Source organism: Neltuma alba, unplaced genomic scaffold (genome assembly GCF_004799145.2).
Source record: "Neltuma alba isolate B1F8T4 unplaced genomic scaffold, ASM479914v2 tig00002026_pilon, whole genome shotgun sequence".
In the NCBI taxonomy this organism is placed as follows: Eukaryota; Viridiplantae; Streptophyta; class Magnoliopsida; order Fabales; family Fabaceae; genus Neltuma; species Neltuma alba.
Window position 1 is genome coordinate 91,812 of NW_021632708.1, and position 16,255 is coordinate 108,066.

General features: G+C 32.9%; 3 protein-coding genes across 4 annotated transcripts; all 3 read right to left on the reverse strand.

Moving 5' to 3' along the window:
- Positions 1-2,623: 2,623 nt before the first annotated feature.
- LOC114715569 (pentatricopeptide repeat-containing protein At1g12300, mitochondrial-like) lies at positions 2,624-5,467 on the reverse strand. Of its 2 annotated transcripts, none has more exons than XM_028900441.1 (2): positions 5,249-5,467; positions 2,624-5,128 (listed from the first exon to the last, which is right to left on the reverse strand). In XM_028900441.1, exons 1-2 carry the CDS (start codon positions 5,272-5,274, stop codon positions 3,562-3,564), a joined length of 1,593 nt encoding a protein of 530 aa, XP_028756274.1. In that variant the 5' UTR covers positions 5,275-5,467; the 3' UTR covers positions 2,624-3,561. The 2 variants fall into 2 exon arrangements, with proteins under 2 accessions (XP_028756274.1, XP_028756266.1); XM_028900433.1 differs by having other exon boundaries at positions 2,624-5,319; positions 5,382-5,429.
- A 2,392-nt stretch (positions 5,468-7,859) lies between these two features.
- Positions 7,860-9,729, reverse strand: LOC114715707 (pentatricopeptide repeat-containing protein At1g62930, chloroplastic-like). The gene is made up of 2 exons (XM_028900581.1): positions 9,670-9,729; positions 7,860-9,546 (listed from the first exon to the last, which is right to left on the reverse strand). The coding sequence occupies exons 1-2, from the start codon at positions 9,693-9,695 to the stop codon at positions 8,013-8,015; spliced, it is 1,560 nt and encodes a 519-aa protein (XP_028756414.1). The 5' UTR covers positions 9,696-9,729; the 3' UTR covers positions 7,860-8,012.
- Positions 9,730-13,680: 3,951 nt separating this feature from the next.
- LOC114715644 (pentatricopeptide repeat-containing protein At1g12775, mitochondrial-like) lies at positions 13,681-15,156 on the reverse strand. Its single transcript, XM_028900505.1, has one exon. It carries the CDS (start codon positions 15,154-15,156, stop codon positions 13,825-13,827), a length of 1,332 nt encoding a protein of 443 aa, XP_028756338.1. The 3' UTR covers positions 13,681-13,824.
- Between the last annotated feature and the right edge of the window lie 1,099 nt (positions 15,157-16,255).

Below are 16,255 nucleotides of genomic sequence, written 5' to 3' on the forward strand. Positions count from 1 at the left end.
ACTAAACCCTGTAGTATCTTCATTGGCATGAAAATATCAATTTAGTGATGCAGGCAGGACTTAAAGCAACACATACAAGATCTATTTAACAAATACCACCTCTTTAATAGTACTGCCCAAACCCACTTACATGGATTTGCCTAATCCCAAATAACAAGCAAAATTCCTCATCAAGGGTAGAAATAGGCTAGGCTAAATTAGGTTTGACCTTTAATAGGCTAGGCTTTTGTTGAAACCTTTTGGCTTGAGCCTCACATTCGACCTGTGATGGGACTTTTGTTCAGCCTAAACTTAACTTGGTATGATTTGAAAGCTGTTAAGAAGTCCGTATTTTTAACAAATTTCAAACATACATAAATCAATCCCAATTATCTGAAATACAAACATAAAATATAGAATAATCAAATCAACACAATTTCTTCTTGTTACAATTATAACAAATCTTCAAATGGCAAAGCATCAAATCTTTAACAGTATTTCTTCCTCTTGTTTGATCACCTTGAGGGACCCTCATAATAAACACTTTTTTTTAACAGGTTTCTTAATCTCAATCCTAATTCTTACCTCTAATTCCCAACGCTTCATATCAAATGGAAGCTAAGATTATAAAATGAGGAGTAATTGATTAACTTTAAGAAGTAAGCATTTTCCAACCACTTGACGGAAATATCACAATTCATAAGAGGAAGTACAGGATAAAAATAGAGCATTTGACATTATCTTAGTGCTTCAGAAGACCTTGATTTTCATGAATAAGCATCTTTGCTTTATCATGCTCATTTTTCATTGAAACAGCTATAGCAAGCGTTCTAAATGAAAGAAGTTTTTCAAAAATATGATGCAGTAAAGTCTATTTTTTATCAACATCAAAATAAAAAAAATTATTACACTCAAACTTTTTTTGACATCTATATATAATATATAATTTAATTGACTGATTTTCATTTTATTTATCTGTGGCAAAATTATTTTAAATGTATGTTAGTGTGAAAGTTATACCATCAACCACTAACGTTATTATGCTTACAAACAAATTATGAATATGTGAATTAATATATATAGTTAAAAAAATTATAACAACTAAAAAAAGAAAATTCAATGAGTTTGTAAAATGTATATCTTTTAATCTTAAATAAATATATCATTTACAAAATTACTGTTCCATTTGGCTTCATTCTATTAATTATTCTTTTATTTTATTTCGCCCTACACTCTTATAACAATGACATCAATTCGAAGTAATAAAAATATATACTTGTTAACCTTTAGGATCTCATATCATTTCAACATACGTTTTTAAGACTTGTGATGAGAAAACCATATATAAGGGAATCAATTTAGCAATGAAAAAGCATCCAATAACAACTTCATACAAACTAGTTAGAAAAGTTTTGGAATCAATTAAGAATACTAGATGAAGAAATTGATGTTTTAAATAAAACATGTCATATAGATAATGTAGGATCCTTCATTATTAAAAGAACCTGTTGGAGTATTTTATATTTCCCAACTTAATCCATTTATAACATTATCATTCTAAATTAAGTTATTTCATAAATAATATTGTTATCGTGACTTGTAGGATCAGTATGGTATGTTTTGATATGGGTTATTCGTTAGTTATTATTATATCATATTATATTTCGTTGTTATTGAACATAACTTCATTATATTAATAGGACATGCAATTGATAGTTGGATTGTTCAATTTGCGCTCGATCAAATTGTTAAATGATTATATGCATGTATATTATATGCGAAGGAGTTTAAGTAACTTTCTGCAGTCAAAGAAAACAAGAGCAACCTTCATGATTCTCAAAAGTATCGATTACAATATATTTAATAACTCAGAACTTAAAAGCAGCATCTAAACTAGTGCTCAGAGAAACAATCAAATGTTGGATTGCTAGCTTGTGAAGGTGCAAAGACAGCAACAACAGAATGCTATAGGTAGGCAATCTGTGAAGAAGATTACTGAAGCAACTGCCAGAACATACAGCAAGTTGAGGAGATTTTTGGTCAACAACAAATTAGCCATTGTAGAAGCCGAGAATACAGTCCATCAGGAATGGTCTAAGTTATTAAGGAGTATATTTGTTTCACCAGAAAGCATACAAATTCAAATGAAGTTAAATTAGTGCTTGTGAAATTCAAGAAGCAACTAATATATATGTCTACAGAACCATACTTAAGAAAATTTTCAAAGAGACCATAATTAATTTTAGTTCCAAGTAAAGGAGTATGTGAGATGGAAGAAGTGTCATAAAGGCTAGCGGAAATCATGAAGGCTAAATAGAGGGGTGAAACAATCTGACAACTGTGAGTGTTGGAAGTATATAGAGGGGCGAAACAATCTGACAATCTGACTAAGTTTTAATCGAATCAAAATTTAAAAATTGAGTCAAAAACTGCGTGAGCCAAACCAAATAATTTTCCCACTTCAAGACTTTGCATCACTAACCGGTAGAGCTACAATGGTATATGTGAAGTGATGTCTTGCAAAATAGGAAACCAAAACATTCGTTTCTGAATTGAAATATAATTCAATCATAGTAAATTGAAACATCAGACTTCGTCAATCTCACTCTCACCATTTAGTTAACAATTGCATACGCATGATCACTAACCTAGAAATAGAATTAATAAATATAAAAAGATCAGTTGATAACTCTAGAAACACACTGTCTGCCTGGGAGAAATTCATAGTGTCTATGGAACAGAAATGATCAGCAGTGTCAATCAAGCAACATAACGTACGAGTGGTGATCCTGCAAACTCACTCATTATGAAATGAATACAGAACACAAAATGATTAAGATAGAAACAAAACTGCAAGAAAAGGACCGGTGGTTGTCAAAACACACACACAGAGAACAAAGAGAAAACTGCAATATCATCCCATATGGTTCTGTTGCTGCAGTCTCCAGATCAGTATTTCAAATAAGTGAAATTACTGCTTCCCCTCCTCTCATAGCCTTCCTCCCAAATAAATTGTTCCAGTAGCAATTATATATGGATGAGCAGCACATGAAATATTTCAAATTCAGGATAGAAATTGCAGCTTAGCATGACGGGATTATTAGTTAATCATTGCAGTTAAATTTATTGGCAACAAAATGCACTCATATAGCAGCAGAAAGCCAGAAAATCCACTAGCCTAGTCGTTTATAACAATGTTTCAAATTAGATAATAATTAAATGAGTAAACAATGAGTAACGCAGACAATTAAAAGTGGGCACTGCCCATATTCAAACAAAGGAGCATGCATTCCGAAAAGGAGACAATATTAGCATTCATAAAGGAAAGAAGCTACATACAGAATGCATGGTTCTCAAATGAACGCGCGCACACACGACAGATGTAATAAGAAGAAAAACCTTTACAGCAGCACCTCATACTTGGAACACAATGGCAATGAGGTTATTAATAACCTATGATAATTAAAAATACCATTTATTATAGTTAACAATGCACCTAAAAACCATCGTGCTGAATTCAAACAAAGAGGCAAGCACTGGCCTAAAAACTTCAGGCAAGTATCATCATTAGTACAAAGCATATCATTCGACCAAAATAGAGCCTTTGAACTTGTTTTGCTGTCGCAGAATTCCTCTATCAACCATTTTATAAAGAAAAAATGATGCTCTATCATTCTCATTTTTCCTCAAAAGACCTACTATAAGTGTTTTAAATGTCACAGCATCTGGGAGACAGCCGTTCTCTTCCATTTTTGAAAGCAATGTCAATGCCTCACCGAACAAGCTTTCTTTGCAGAGTCCATTCAACATAATGTTGTAAGTGTAGACATCTAGATGATGGCCACTGGTCAAAAGGAATTCAAAGATCTCTCGCGCAATATTTAGCCTGCCTCCCTTACACAAACCATCGATTAGTATATTGCATGTGCGCACTGTAGGTTGCATTCCTTGACTGACAATTTGCTGATATAATGCAATCGCCTCATCAAGAAGTTTTGTTTTACAAAATGCATCCAACAAGATATTGCAGGTTATTATATTAGGAGCGTGACCATTGCAACGCATCTCATAAACAAGATCTTTCACATGTGACATTCTCTTAGCTTTGCACAAGCCATCAATAAGAGAGTTGTAAGTGACTGTATCAGGCAGCAAATTTTTACAGCGCATCTCATTAAACAAAACCAGGGCTTTATCCATCCTTTTTAATTTACAGTGTGCATTGATCAATATATTGTAACTCCAAACAGTAGGTGTCAAATCAGCTCTAATCATCTTATTGAACACAGCTACGGACTCGTTAAAATCATTCCTCATGCAGTAGCCATTCATCAAAGAATTGAAGATAACAACATTAGGTTTAACACAACACTTCATCATCTTAGCAAAAACAGCTTGAGCTTCTATGGTCCTGCCTCTTTTGCAAAATGCATCAATAAATATGTTAAAGGTATGTTGGGTAGGAGTGATGCCTTTCATGACTATTTCATTTAGCAACCTAATAGCTTGTTGCAACTGGCTGGTGTTAGAGAAACCACAGATTAAAGTGTTGTAGGTAACAATATTAGGAGATATTCCTTGCCTAATCATTTCAGAACACAACTTGGATGCCTCACTTAGTAGGCCTTCTTTACAAAGGCCATCAATAACTATAGTATATATGACAACATTGGGCACAGTTTTAATTTGCCGTGTCCCCATCATTTGGAGCAATTTGACAGCACATCTTGTTTTTGCAGCTTTGCAAAGCCCACTAACTAAGGTACCATAAGTAACTGGGCTTAAGCAAAATCCTTTTGCCAACAAGTCATCGTGAAAGTCGAGTGCTTGCCCTACATCTTTCATGCAGAGTCCTTTCATCAACGTAGTCATTGTTATAGTATTTGGTCGATAACCCCACTTGAAGGTCTTCCCCAGTAAAGAGAAAGCAGAAGTGATGTCACCCACAAGACAGTAGCAATTGATCAAAATGTTCAATGTAACTAAACATGGTCTGAATCCTTTCAATTCCGCCTGCGCAGAAAGTGAGATAGCAGTGGTGCAATGTGTGGTCTTTGCAAGTGATCCTAAAATCTTATTAATTTCGACAATGGAGGGCGGCGGACTCATGGAGAGCAAGCGATGGAACGAAGCTACGGAGTCTCGGAGGCTACTTGGGTTTGCAGAATGAGAATGCACACAAAATCGCAGATTGAGGAAGGAAGGGAGAGAAGGAAGGAAGAAAGAGGGAGAAGATTGCAGAAAGAGAGAGGATTGGGGGAAGACATACCTTGACATAGCAGAAGAGAACGGCATCTTCAGATGAAATTAGAACAAGAATGTCGATTGCATCGAAGCTGCTGCAGCAAAAGGGAAATGCAGGAAACATAAGCTGTGGAATTGAATCAAAGCGATGAGACAGCGAAGGAGAACGCGAAGGTCGATCGACGAAGGTGGCTGCCGGCGCTACCGTATGCGATTGATTTTTCATCTTTGGATCCTGTGGCATAATCGGGAGAGAGTGGCTGTAATTGTAAATCACTTAATTTGCAATCCCATTTTCAAAATGAACTAATTTTGGGCCAATTTTCTAAATATAATTAGTTAATAATTAATATCGCAAGCCAGTACCTAGCACAAAACAAAAGCCGGCTTTCTTAGTCATACGCTATATACAGAAAAAAAAATACTGAAAATTTATGAAAAATCATTCTAGCCATTATAAATAAGATATATAGGGAAATTAATTGAAAAACTACTTGACTAATTTAGATAAAATAATAAAATAAAATAAATTAGTTAATTTAAACAAATATAAAATGATCTTTCCAAAATATTACTCCCTCCGTTCCTTATTATAAGAGACATTTGATGCTATTTTACCCATATTTATTATCTTTAACTCAAACTCTCTCTCCCTTTCACTTCTCTTTCTTTTAATAATTTAATTATTCTCTCTTATGCTCTCTCTCCTACTTAATAAGAGCATTTTTAGAAAAAAAAAATTATACTTTTTACATATTAATTGTTCTTAACTAATTTTAACTGTTTTTTTTATCAACGTACTTCGGTTATTTGTCTTTTATAATAAGGAACAGAGGGAGTATTGTATAACACTAGGTTATGCATAATGTATATATTAATTTATAAGTTAGGAAAATTAATTTTTAAAAAAATAATAAAATTAGAAAAAAATTAATTAAAATATTGTATTTAAAATGAAATTTAACTCTCAAATTAACTCTTATATTATGAATTAAAGGAATATGAGAGAAGGTGGGATCATATCATTTGTAACTATGGCCAGAATATTCATTGGGGGAAAAATAATTAACTTTTTTTCGAAGGAGGCCGTGACTTGATTTAATCTCATCTCAAAGAAAGAAGTTTTTTTTTTTTTTTTTAAAAGCCACAACGAAAAAAGAAAGAGGAACTTTTTTCTATTTTGTTAGATTTCCATCTAGCTAGAGCAATCTTATAACAAATAATTAGTTGACTAAAAAAATAATAAGAGGCCCTAATCAAAGACAAGAAAATTCATAAAAAATAACGCAAATAAAATTCCAAACACGTGAGCAAATCATGTTGAAGATTTAAAATAAATAAATAAATAAGTGAAGTAGTTATCTTGTGGAAATTAGGAAAGGAAAAGGGGGATTAAAGTGAAGAAACTTATTTGTGAGTGATTTGTGTGCAAATTTGTGTGCAAATCTAAACTCATTACAACCGTAAATAATTTTCAGTAAAAGATCTTTCTAAATACTTCCTACCACATAGCATTTCATCATGTCATGTGAAACTTATTGTTGAATTAAGAGTGAAGTTGTTCACTAGCTGAAATATTTTATGTTATTACTAAGAGAGAGAGAATTTGTGAACAATTTTTTTGAAAACCGATATCCATTAATTCAAAAGAACAAGGCAAAACAAGTCCGCGACAACATCTGAGTTCCCTTGTCAATCACTGCTTTTGGTAAAGGGGAGGGAGTCATCAAAGATACAAAAACACCAATTAAAAGTATAAGCATGTTTGGCTAAGTAATCAATAAGAGGTATCAAGAGTGAGCATAACAACTTCTATCAAGAGCATGAACAATTTTACTTTTGTTGATGTGTGCGTGTGTGAGAGAGAGAGAGAGAGAGAGTTTCACAAGAATCATAGAATTAAAAAACAAGAACAACTTATTATTTATATTCTCAAAAGTATGAACAATTACAATATACTCTAGTCACTGAAAAAAGCAAAAACAACTTAAAAGCAGCATTTACACTAGTGCTCAAAGAAACAAACAATTGTTGCATTACCAGCTTGAGAAGATGAAAAAGAAACAGCAACAGAGTGCCATAGCTAGGCAATCTGGTGAAGAAGATTATTGGAGCAGCTACAAGTGCATCAAAACAAGCTGTGAAGATTTTTTTTATGGACAACAAATTAGCCATTGGAAAAGCCAAGAATACAGTCCATCATGAATGAAGCTCTAAGCATATTAATGAGCAGTTCTGTTTCATCAGAAGGCATACAAAATTCAAATGCAGTTGAATTAGCAACTTATATATAATTCAACAGAAACACTCACGAAAATTTTCAGAGACCGTAATTAATTCAAGTTCCAAATGAAAGAGCATGCGAACAGCAAGAAGTGTCATATAGGCTAGCAGAAATGTTGAAGGCTAAGTTCTTGTAAGGACTATAAATCCTTTTCCGTACCAAAAACCCAGAGATTGTAAAGTGAGGAGTGCAACAATCTGATAAGTGTGAATATGGGAAGCATTCAACGTGATAAGTATGGATACATGGTGTTTACAGCCTGAAAGAACAAACCCATATTACCCAATAACTAATTGTATCCCAACAAGATGGCAAAATAACTCCATCACATATATGGCTCCAACAGAATTTCTTTAAAAGAAATCACAAGGAATAATCTCATAACTTTTAATCAGAAGAAACAAGCATTTTCTAAAAACTTTATAGGCAAGTATCATCATTAGTACAAGCATATTATTCGATCATAATAGAAGTACAAGACAAAAATAAAGCATTTGCCCTTTTTTCACTGATTCAGAAGACCCCTATCTATCATTTCATGAATAAGCATCTCTGCTTTATCATTCTCATTTTTCATCAGCAGAGCTCCAACAAGTGTTGTAAATGTCACCAAATTGGGGAGGCAACCATTCTCTTTCATTCTGGAAAATAGTGTTAATGCTTCACCGAACAAGCTTTCTTTGCAAAGTCCATTTATCATAATGTTGTAAGAGTAGGCATTTAAATGATGGCCTTTAGTCATAAGATATTCAAAGATCTCTCTTGCAAAACTGAACCTACCTTCTTTGCACAAACCATTGAATAGTATACTGTAAGTGTATATTGTAGGCTGTATTTCTTGGTCGACAATTTGCCGATATAATGTAATTGCCTCGTCAAGATGATTCATTTTGCACAATGCATCCAACAAGATATTGTAGGTTATTATATCAGGAGAGAGACCATTGCGGTGCATCTCATAAACGAGATCTTTCACATGTGACATTCTCTTAGCTTTGCACAAGCCATCAATAAGGGAGTTGTAAGTGACTGTATCGGGCTGCAAAGTTTTGCAGCGCATTTCCTTAAACAAATCTAGGGCTTCATCCACCATTTTTAATTTACAATATGCATTGATCAATGTGGTGTAACTCACAACAGTAGGTGTCAAATCAGCTCTGATCATCTTATTGAACACTGCTACGGACTCATTAACATCATTCCTCATACAGTAACCATTCATCAAAGAACTAAAGGTAATAACATCAGGTTTTACAAAACATTTCATCATCTTAGCAAGGACAGATTGAGCTTCTATGGTCCTCCCCCTTTTGCAAAATGCATCAACTAGTATATTAAGAGTATAAAGATCAGGACTAATGTCTTTCATGGCTATTTCATTTAACAACCTAACAGCTTGTTGCAATTGATTGGTGATGGAGAAACCATGGATTAAAGTGTTATAGGTAACAATATCCGGAGATATTCCTCGCCTGATCATTTCAGAACACAACTTAGATGCCTCACTTACTAGCCCTTCTTTACAAAGGCCATCAATGACTGCGTTGTATATAACGACATTCGGCAGAGTTTTAATTTTCCGTGTCCCCATCATTTGGAGCAATTTGACAGCACATCTTATTTTTCCAGTTTTGCAAAGCCCACTAACTAAGGTTCCATAAGTAACTGGGCTTAAGCAAAATCCTTTTGCCAACAAGTCATCGTGAAAGTCGAGTGCTTGCCCTACATCTTTCATGCAGAGTCCTTTCATCAACGTAGTCATTGTTATAGTATTTGGTCGATAACCCCACTTGAAGGTCTTCCCCAGTGAAGAGAAAGCAGAAGGGATGTCACCCACAAGACAGTAGCAATTGATCAAAATGTTCAGTGTAACTAAAGATGGTGTGAATCCTTTCAGTTCCGCCTGGGCATAACGTGAGATAGCAGTGGTGCAGTGTTTGGTCTTTGCAAGTGATCCTAAAATCTTATTAATTTCGACAATGGAGGGCAGGGGACTCATGGAGAGCAAGCGACTGAACGAAGCTACGGAGTCTCGGAGGCTATTATTAGGGTTTGAGGAATTAGAACGCACACAAAATCGCAGATTGAGGAAGGAAGGGAAAGAAGGAAGGAAGGAAGAGGAAGAAGTTTGCAGAAAGAGACAGGATTTGGAGAAGACATACCTTGTCATAGCAGAAGAGAACGGCATCTTCAGATGAAATTAGAAGAAGAATGTTGATTGCATCAGCGCTGCTTCAGCAACGGGGAAATGTGAGAAACATAAGCTGTGAAAGAGATTCAAAGCCAAGAGACAGCGAAGGAGAAGAAGGCAGAGATGGACTGAGGAAGGTGGCCGGTGCTCAGAGTCTCCGATTTTTGGGTCGCGTGATCGGGAGAGAGAGGTATTGTAATTTTCCAAATATAATAATTAATAATGCAAACCTAAGAATAACGCAGTAGTTTCAATATTTTGTCAGTCTCTTGGATGAGGCCTTTTTTTTGTGTGTCTTATAACTTATAAGTTAACAGTTACTTTTTTAAATATGGTTATAAAAATATCTAAAACTTATTTGTGATTTATATAGAAGTAACTTTTTAAAATTAAAAGATATTTTTATCGTTATATTTATATTGTTCTTAAGCTTTTCTATATATATATTTTCTGTGTTTTCTAATTAGTTTTTAGTTATTTATTTTTAATATTATCTGAAAATAATTTTTAACAGTTTTTATAATATTTTTAATTTTTAAAATTATTTTTAATTTTATATTTACATAAAATATACAGAGTATGTTATGTAATATTATTTGATTCAAGAATTTTCACATTATTATGATTTCTAATTTAAATATACTTTATTCATTAAATATATTTTTTTCCTATTATAATAATTAAATTATTATATTTTGTAAATTCATATTTTTCATATTTTTTATTATTTAATAAAAGTAATACTCATCTTACTCCTTCTATTAGAAGTGTTCATCAAGCCCGCTAATCCAGTATGCCCGTCCGAGCCCACAAAAAAATGGCCCTGCTCAGCCCAGAAAAAACAGCCCAAAGAAAAATGGGCATTTTTGCGCTGGGCATATTACGGGCAAGGCTGGGCTGTGGGCACGGTATGCTGCCCTGCCCGTTTGGCCCTGCCTGTTATATATATATATTTATAATTCTTTTTTTCTCCAAAAATACTTATAATGATATATAATATATATAATAATATATATTATTCTCCCCTCTTCCATTTTCCCTAGATACATTTAGTAATATGCGTAATTCTTCCTTCTTAGTATCTTTTTAATGTTTTTCTAATTTGCTTTAGTATCTTTTAGTTTGTTTTCATTGTTGGTTGTCTTGTAAAGATATAAAAGCAAGCTCACTTTAGTGTTGTATTAAAAGATATATCAATTTACAACAAATCAAAGTTATTGATTTGTTGAATTTATTGTTTATTCAAGTATTTATTTCTTTATAGTTGTTATAAGATACCCTTACTTTAACTAAAAAAATTTTCACTAAGGTATCACTATTTGGACTTGAAAGACCGCCCTACCCAGCCGGTTATTGCCCAACCCAAAAATGGTTAGGACTTCTATGGGCAGGGCAGGGCAGCGGGCTGTATTTTGCAACCTGCTCATCTTTCGGGCCCGGCACCGGGCAGGAGGCATGTCCTGCCCAGTCCTGCCCTGCCCATAAACACTCCTACCTTCTACAAATTAAACTTATTTATTCAATCATAATCTAAACAATATTTTTTTTACTTTACAAACTAATTTTTATAAAAGTCAATCTAAATGCAAATCAAATTACCCAATTTAACTTTTACTTAATCTTATTTTTGCAAAAGTTACATTAAAAATAAGTTTTTTTTTTAATCACTGATCCAAAATGACTACTCAAATTTTAATCAGTTAAAGTCAGTGTTGGGGATCTAACTTTTTGTTATGAAGTAGTTTACATCTTGCACCTACAAAAAGGAAGTCTTGCTTTTCATGCATGCATTCAAAAATTCAAATTGATTCGGTAAAATCTTAATTAAAAGTTTTGAAATTGATGAGAATTTTTTTAAAAAAATACAAAAAGTTGCACGTAACAAATATTTACTGCCCATTTTTGCCAAATTTTACTATGTACTTAACCAGTTAAAATATTAAATTTTAAGTTATTATTTATTTAATCAATTTATCGCTTTTTCTTCAGTTACGCCGGAGGTATCTATAGATTTGTTATATACTACAATTATTGGTAAAAGATTTCCTAAAAACATGTTTGGTCATCACTCAAAAATACAATTAGGGGCTTTTAGTTCGTTTTCTTTTGAATCTCTTTAAAACTTTGTATTACTAGCTCTTGTGTTTAATATAAAAGTTAGATAATTAATTTATAACTATTAAAAAATTAATTAAGCTAATTATTTATAATAACTACATATTGTCTTTCCTAAGGTATCTTTATTAATTATGTATTTGAATGAATAAAAATTTCTTAATATGTATAATCACCATGGGATTAATTGGGAGGAAAATGAATAAATATTAAAAAATTAAATTTTTAATTAACTCTTATATCAACGATTGAAAATAGTATTATATTTGGTTTATAAAATTTCTTTTTTGTCCTTTATACAACTGAAATAATGGTAAGGCCGAAAGAGGATGGCGAAGGTAGGGATTAGTTGACTGATCGTATATTAAGCATCCAAGGTAGTAGATGGGAATAAGTAAATGTCACAGGAGAAACTAAAAGCATTCAGCCTTTGAACAATTTTTGTTTTTTATTTAAAATAAATAAATGCCAAATTAGGTGAAAAAAACAAAGTCATTTTTAAGCTGAACGATTATGAATTTAAACTAATTCTCATACTTAACGATTTCTAATTTGCTATTCTGATGAATACTTCTCATCAGCATATTTGTAGAAAAGCCCACAATTAGGTTAAAAAAACGTATCCTACAAATATCCTGTACTCCTCTGGTCCTATTTATAAGATACTTCCAACATATTTCACATAGATTAAGAAAAACCTTAAAATTTCATTAACCCTCATTTAAAATTTAATAATTTTTCAACTTTATTCTTATTTAATATACATTATACCTCATGTAAATAAAATCAACATAATAATAAATGAGGGGGTAAAATTGTACATCCACACAAAAAATTTCTCTCAATACCCTACAAATAGAATTAAAAAATATTTTCTCTCTCTGTCCTATAAATAGGACTAGAGGAGTATCTTTCAACAATTTATATTCTTCTTATGATTCGATTACAAATCCTATAGTTATGGATTCAGATTTTTTTTTTTTTTTAATACAAGTCATGGATTCAGATTTTAGTTCAAATTATTTAATGAAATTTTATTCGGTCAACTCACTAAAACATTTTTTATTACTAAACACAAGTGTTCTCTAATTAAAAACAATTATTTTTTTTTCCCTCCTGTTAAACTCAACCCGGTTAGTATAACTGAAACTATTATTTTGCCAGAATTTCTGATTTTTGCTTTACGGCCCCTTCCATGAATGCTTGTGTCGTGCATTTCTTCTCATCATGTGAAGTTATATGCATTATGACGATATTATTTTGGTCATATGTTAATTAAAAATGCGCCTTGATTATTAGTATCTTTATTTAGTATTTCATTAAATCGCACAATACTGTAACACAACCAAAATAAACCGTATACCTGTAAAAATAAATTACATGTTTTTTTTTTTTTTTTGGGATGCATCGCAGTGCTATCTAGGCACATTCCCTTTGCGGCCATTTTGGATAATATAAAATTTAGAAGAGAAAATTTTATTAATGTAACAATAAAGCTAAAAGTACAAATTTATCTCTACCGGTGCAATTTTATTCATGCAGCATCAATTCTGGAAACTGATCAAATATATACTGTTTGAAAACATAACCAAGTGACCAATAATTAGTACAAACAAAGAAGCCATCATTCTCTAAACAAAATAGAGCCTTTGAACTTGTTTTGCCGTGGCAGAAGACCTCTATCAATCATTTCATAAAGAAAAAATCTTGCTCTATCATTCTCATTTTTCCTCAGAAGACCTACTATAAGTGTTTCAAATGTCACAGTATCTGGGAGACAGCCATTCTCTTCCATCTTTGAAAGCAATGCCAATGCTTCATCAAACGAGCTTTCTTTGCAAAGTCCATTTATCATAATGTGGTAAGTGTAGACATCTAGATGATGGCCTTGAGTCACAAGATATTCAAAGATCTCTCGCGCAATATTTAGCCTGCCTCCCTTGCACAAACCATCGATTAGTATATTGTATGTATATATTGTAGGCTGTATTCCTTGGTCCACAATTTGTTGTTATAATGCAATTGCCTCGTCAAGATGATTCATTTTGCAAAATGCATTCAACAGGATATTGCAGGTTATTATATTAGGAGCGAGACCATTGGAACGCATCTCATAAACAAGATCTTTCACATGTGACATTCTCTTAGCTTTGCACAAGCCATCAATGAGAGAGCTGTAAGTGACTGTATTAGGCAGCAAATTTTTGAAGCGCATTTCATTAAACAGATCTAGGGCCTCATCCATCCTTCTTAATTTACAGTGCGCATTGATCAATATATTGTAATTCCAAACAGTAGGTGTCAAATCAGCTTTGATCATCCTATTGAACACTGCTATGGACTCATTAACATCATTCCTCATACAGTAACCATTCATCAAAGAACTAAAGGTAATAACATCAGGTTTTACAAAACATTTCATCATCTTAGCAAGGACACATTGAGCTTCTATGGTCCTCCCCCTTTTGCAAAATGCATCAACTAGTATATTAAAAGTATAAAGATCAGGACTAATATCTTTCATGGCTATTTCATCTAACAAGCTAACAGCTTGTTGCAATTGGTTGGTGTTGGAGAAACCATGGATTAAAGTGTTATAGGTAACAATATCTGGAGATATTCCTCGCCTGATCATTTCATAACACAATTTAGATGCCTCACGTACTAGGCCTTGTTTACAAAGGCCATCAATGACCGTGTTATATATAACGATATCGGGCAAAGTTTTAATTTTCCGTCCCCCCATCATTTGGAGCAACTTAACAGCACATCTTGTTTGTCCAGTTTTGCAAAGCCCATTAACAAAGGTACCGTAAGTAACTGAGTCTAAGCAAAAACCTTTTACCAACAGGTCATCGTGAAAGTCAAGGGCTTGCCCTACATCTTTCATGCAGAGTCCTTTCATCAACGTATTTACTGTTACGGTATTCGGCTGACATCCCCACTTGAAAATCTTCCCCAATAAAGAGAAAGCAGATGCCATGCCACCCATGTGACAGTAGCAATTGATCAAAATGTTCAGTGTAACAAAAGATGGTGTGAACCCTTTCAATTCCGCCTGTGCATAAAGTGAGATAGCAGTGGTGCAGTGTTTGGTCTTGGCAAGTGATCCTAAAATCTCATCAATTTCGACAATGGAGCGCGGGGGACTCATGGAGAGCAAGCGATGGAACGAAGCTACGGAGTCTCGGAGGCTAGTATTAGGGTTTTTGGAATTAGAATGAAAGCAAAATCGCAGATTGGAGAAGGAAGGGAGAGAAAGAAAGAAGGAAGAGGGAGAAGATTGCAGAAGGAGAGAGGATTGGGGGAAGACATACCTTGACATAGCAGAAGAGAACGGCATCTTCAGATGAAATTAGAAGAAGAATGCTGATTGCATCAACGCTGCTTCAACAAAGGAGAAATGCGAGAAACATAAGCTGTGGAAGTGAATCAGAGCCAAGAGACGGCGGAGATGGACTGAGGAGGGTCGCTGGTGCTTGCAGTCTCTGATCTTTGGGTCGTGTCGCGCGATCGGGAGAGACAGGCATGGTAATCGTAATCTCATTTTGAAAATAAACTAATTTTTGAGCCAATTTTCTAAATATGATAATTTTTTTTTGTTACAATAAATATGATAATTAATAATTAATTATGCAAACCAGTGGCAAGAGAGCCTTATCATTCCCGGGAGAACAATACCGTGCGGCTGTGCCAGGCATCAATATGAAAAAAGTAAGAAAATAATTTAAATAAATTCAATACTTAATTAATGTTTAAAATCTAAATTTAATAAATTTAAAATTGAACCTCTGGATGTTTTGAACATTCACAAAATACAAATTAAAATGTAAAATCATTCTGGTCATTATAAATAAGATATATACTTGACCAATTTAGATAAACTGAAAAAATAAAATAAATTAGTTAATTTAAACAAAATATGACATGATTGTTTCAAAATACCATTGTATAATATTAAATTATACATAATGTATATATTAATTTATGAGTTAGGAAAATTAGTTTGAAAAGATAATAAAATTAGAGAAAAATGAATTAAAATATTATATTTAAAATCAAATCTAACTGTAAAATTAACTCTTATATTATGAGTTAAAAGGAATATGAAAGAAGGTGGGATCAGATCATTTGTAACTATGGCTAGAATATTCATTCAGGAAAAAATAATTAAATCTTTTTTGGAGAAGGCCGTGACTTAATATAGTCTCATCTGAAAGAAGTTTTTTTTTTTTTTAAGCCACAGTGAAAAAAGAAACAGGAATTTTTTCTCGCTAGAGCAATATTATAACAAATAGTTAATTGACTAAAAAAATAATAAGAACCCTAATCAAAGACGAGAATTCATAAAAAAATAACACATACAAAATTTCAAACACGTGAACAAATCATGTTGAAAATTTAAAAAATAAACAAATAAACAAATGAAGGAGTTATCTTGT

Bases quoted from the DNA above. Each gene is read 5' to 3' on its own strand.
- LOC114715644 (XM_028900505.1), bottom strand. From the start codon at position 15,156: ATGCCGTTCTCTTCTGCTATGTCAAGGTATGTCTTCCCCCAATCCTCT.
- LOC114715569 (XM_028900433.1), bottom strand. From the start codon at position 5,274: ATGCCGTTCTCTTCTGCTATGTCAAGGTATGTCTTCCCCCAATCCTCT.
- LOC114715707 (XM_028900581.1), bottom strand. From the start codon at position 9,695: ATGCCGTTCTCTTCTGCTATGACAAG. The intron at 9,547-9,669 runs GTATGTCTTCTC...CCCTAATAATAG, and splicing joins TTCTCTTCTGCTATGACAAG to CCTCCGAGACTCCGTAGCTT.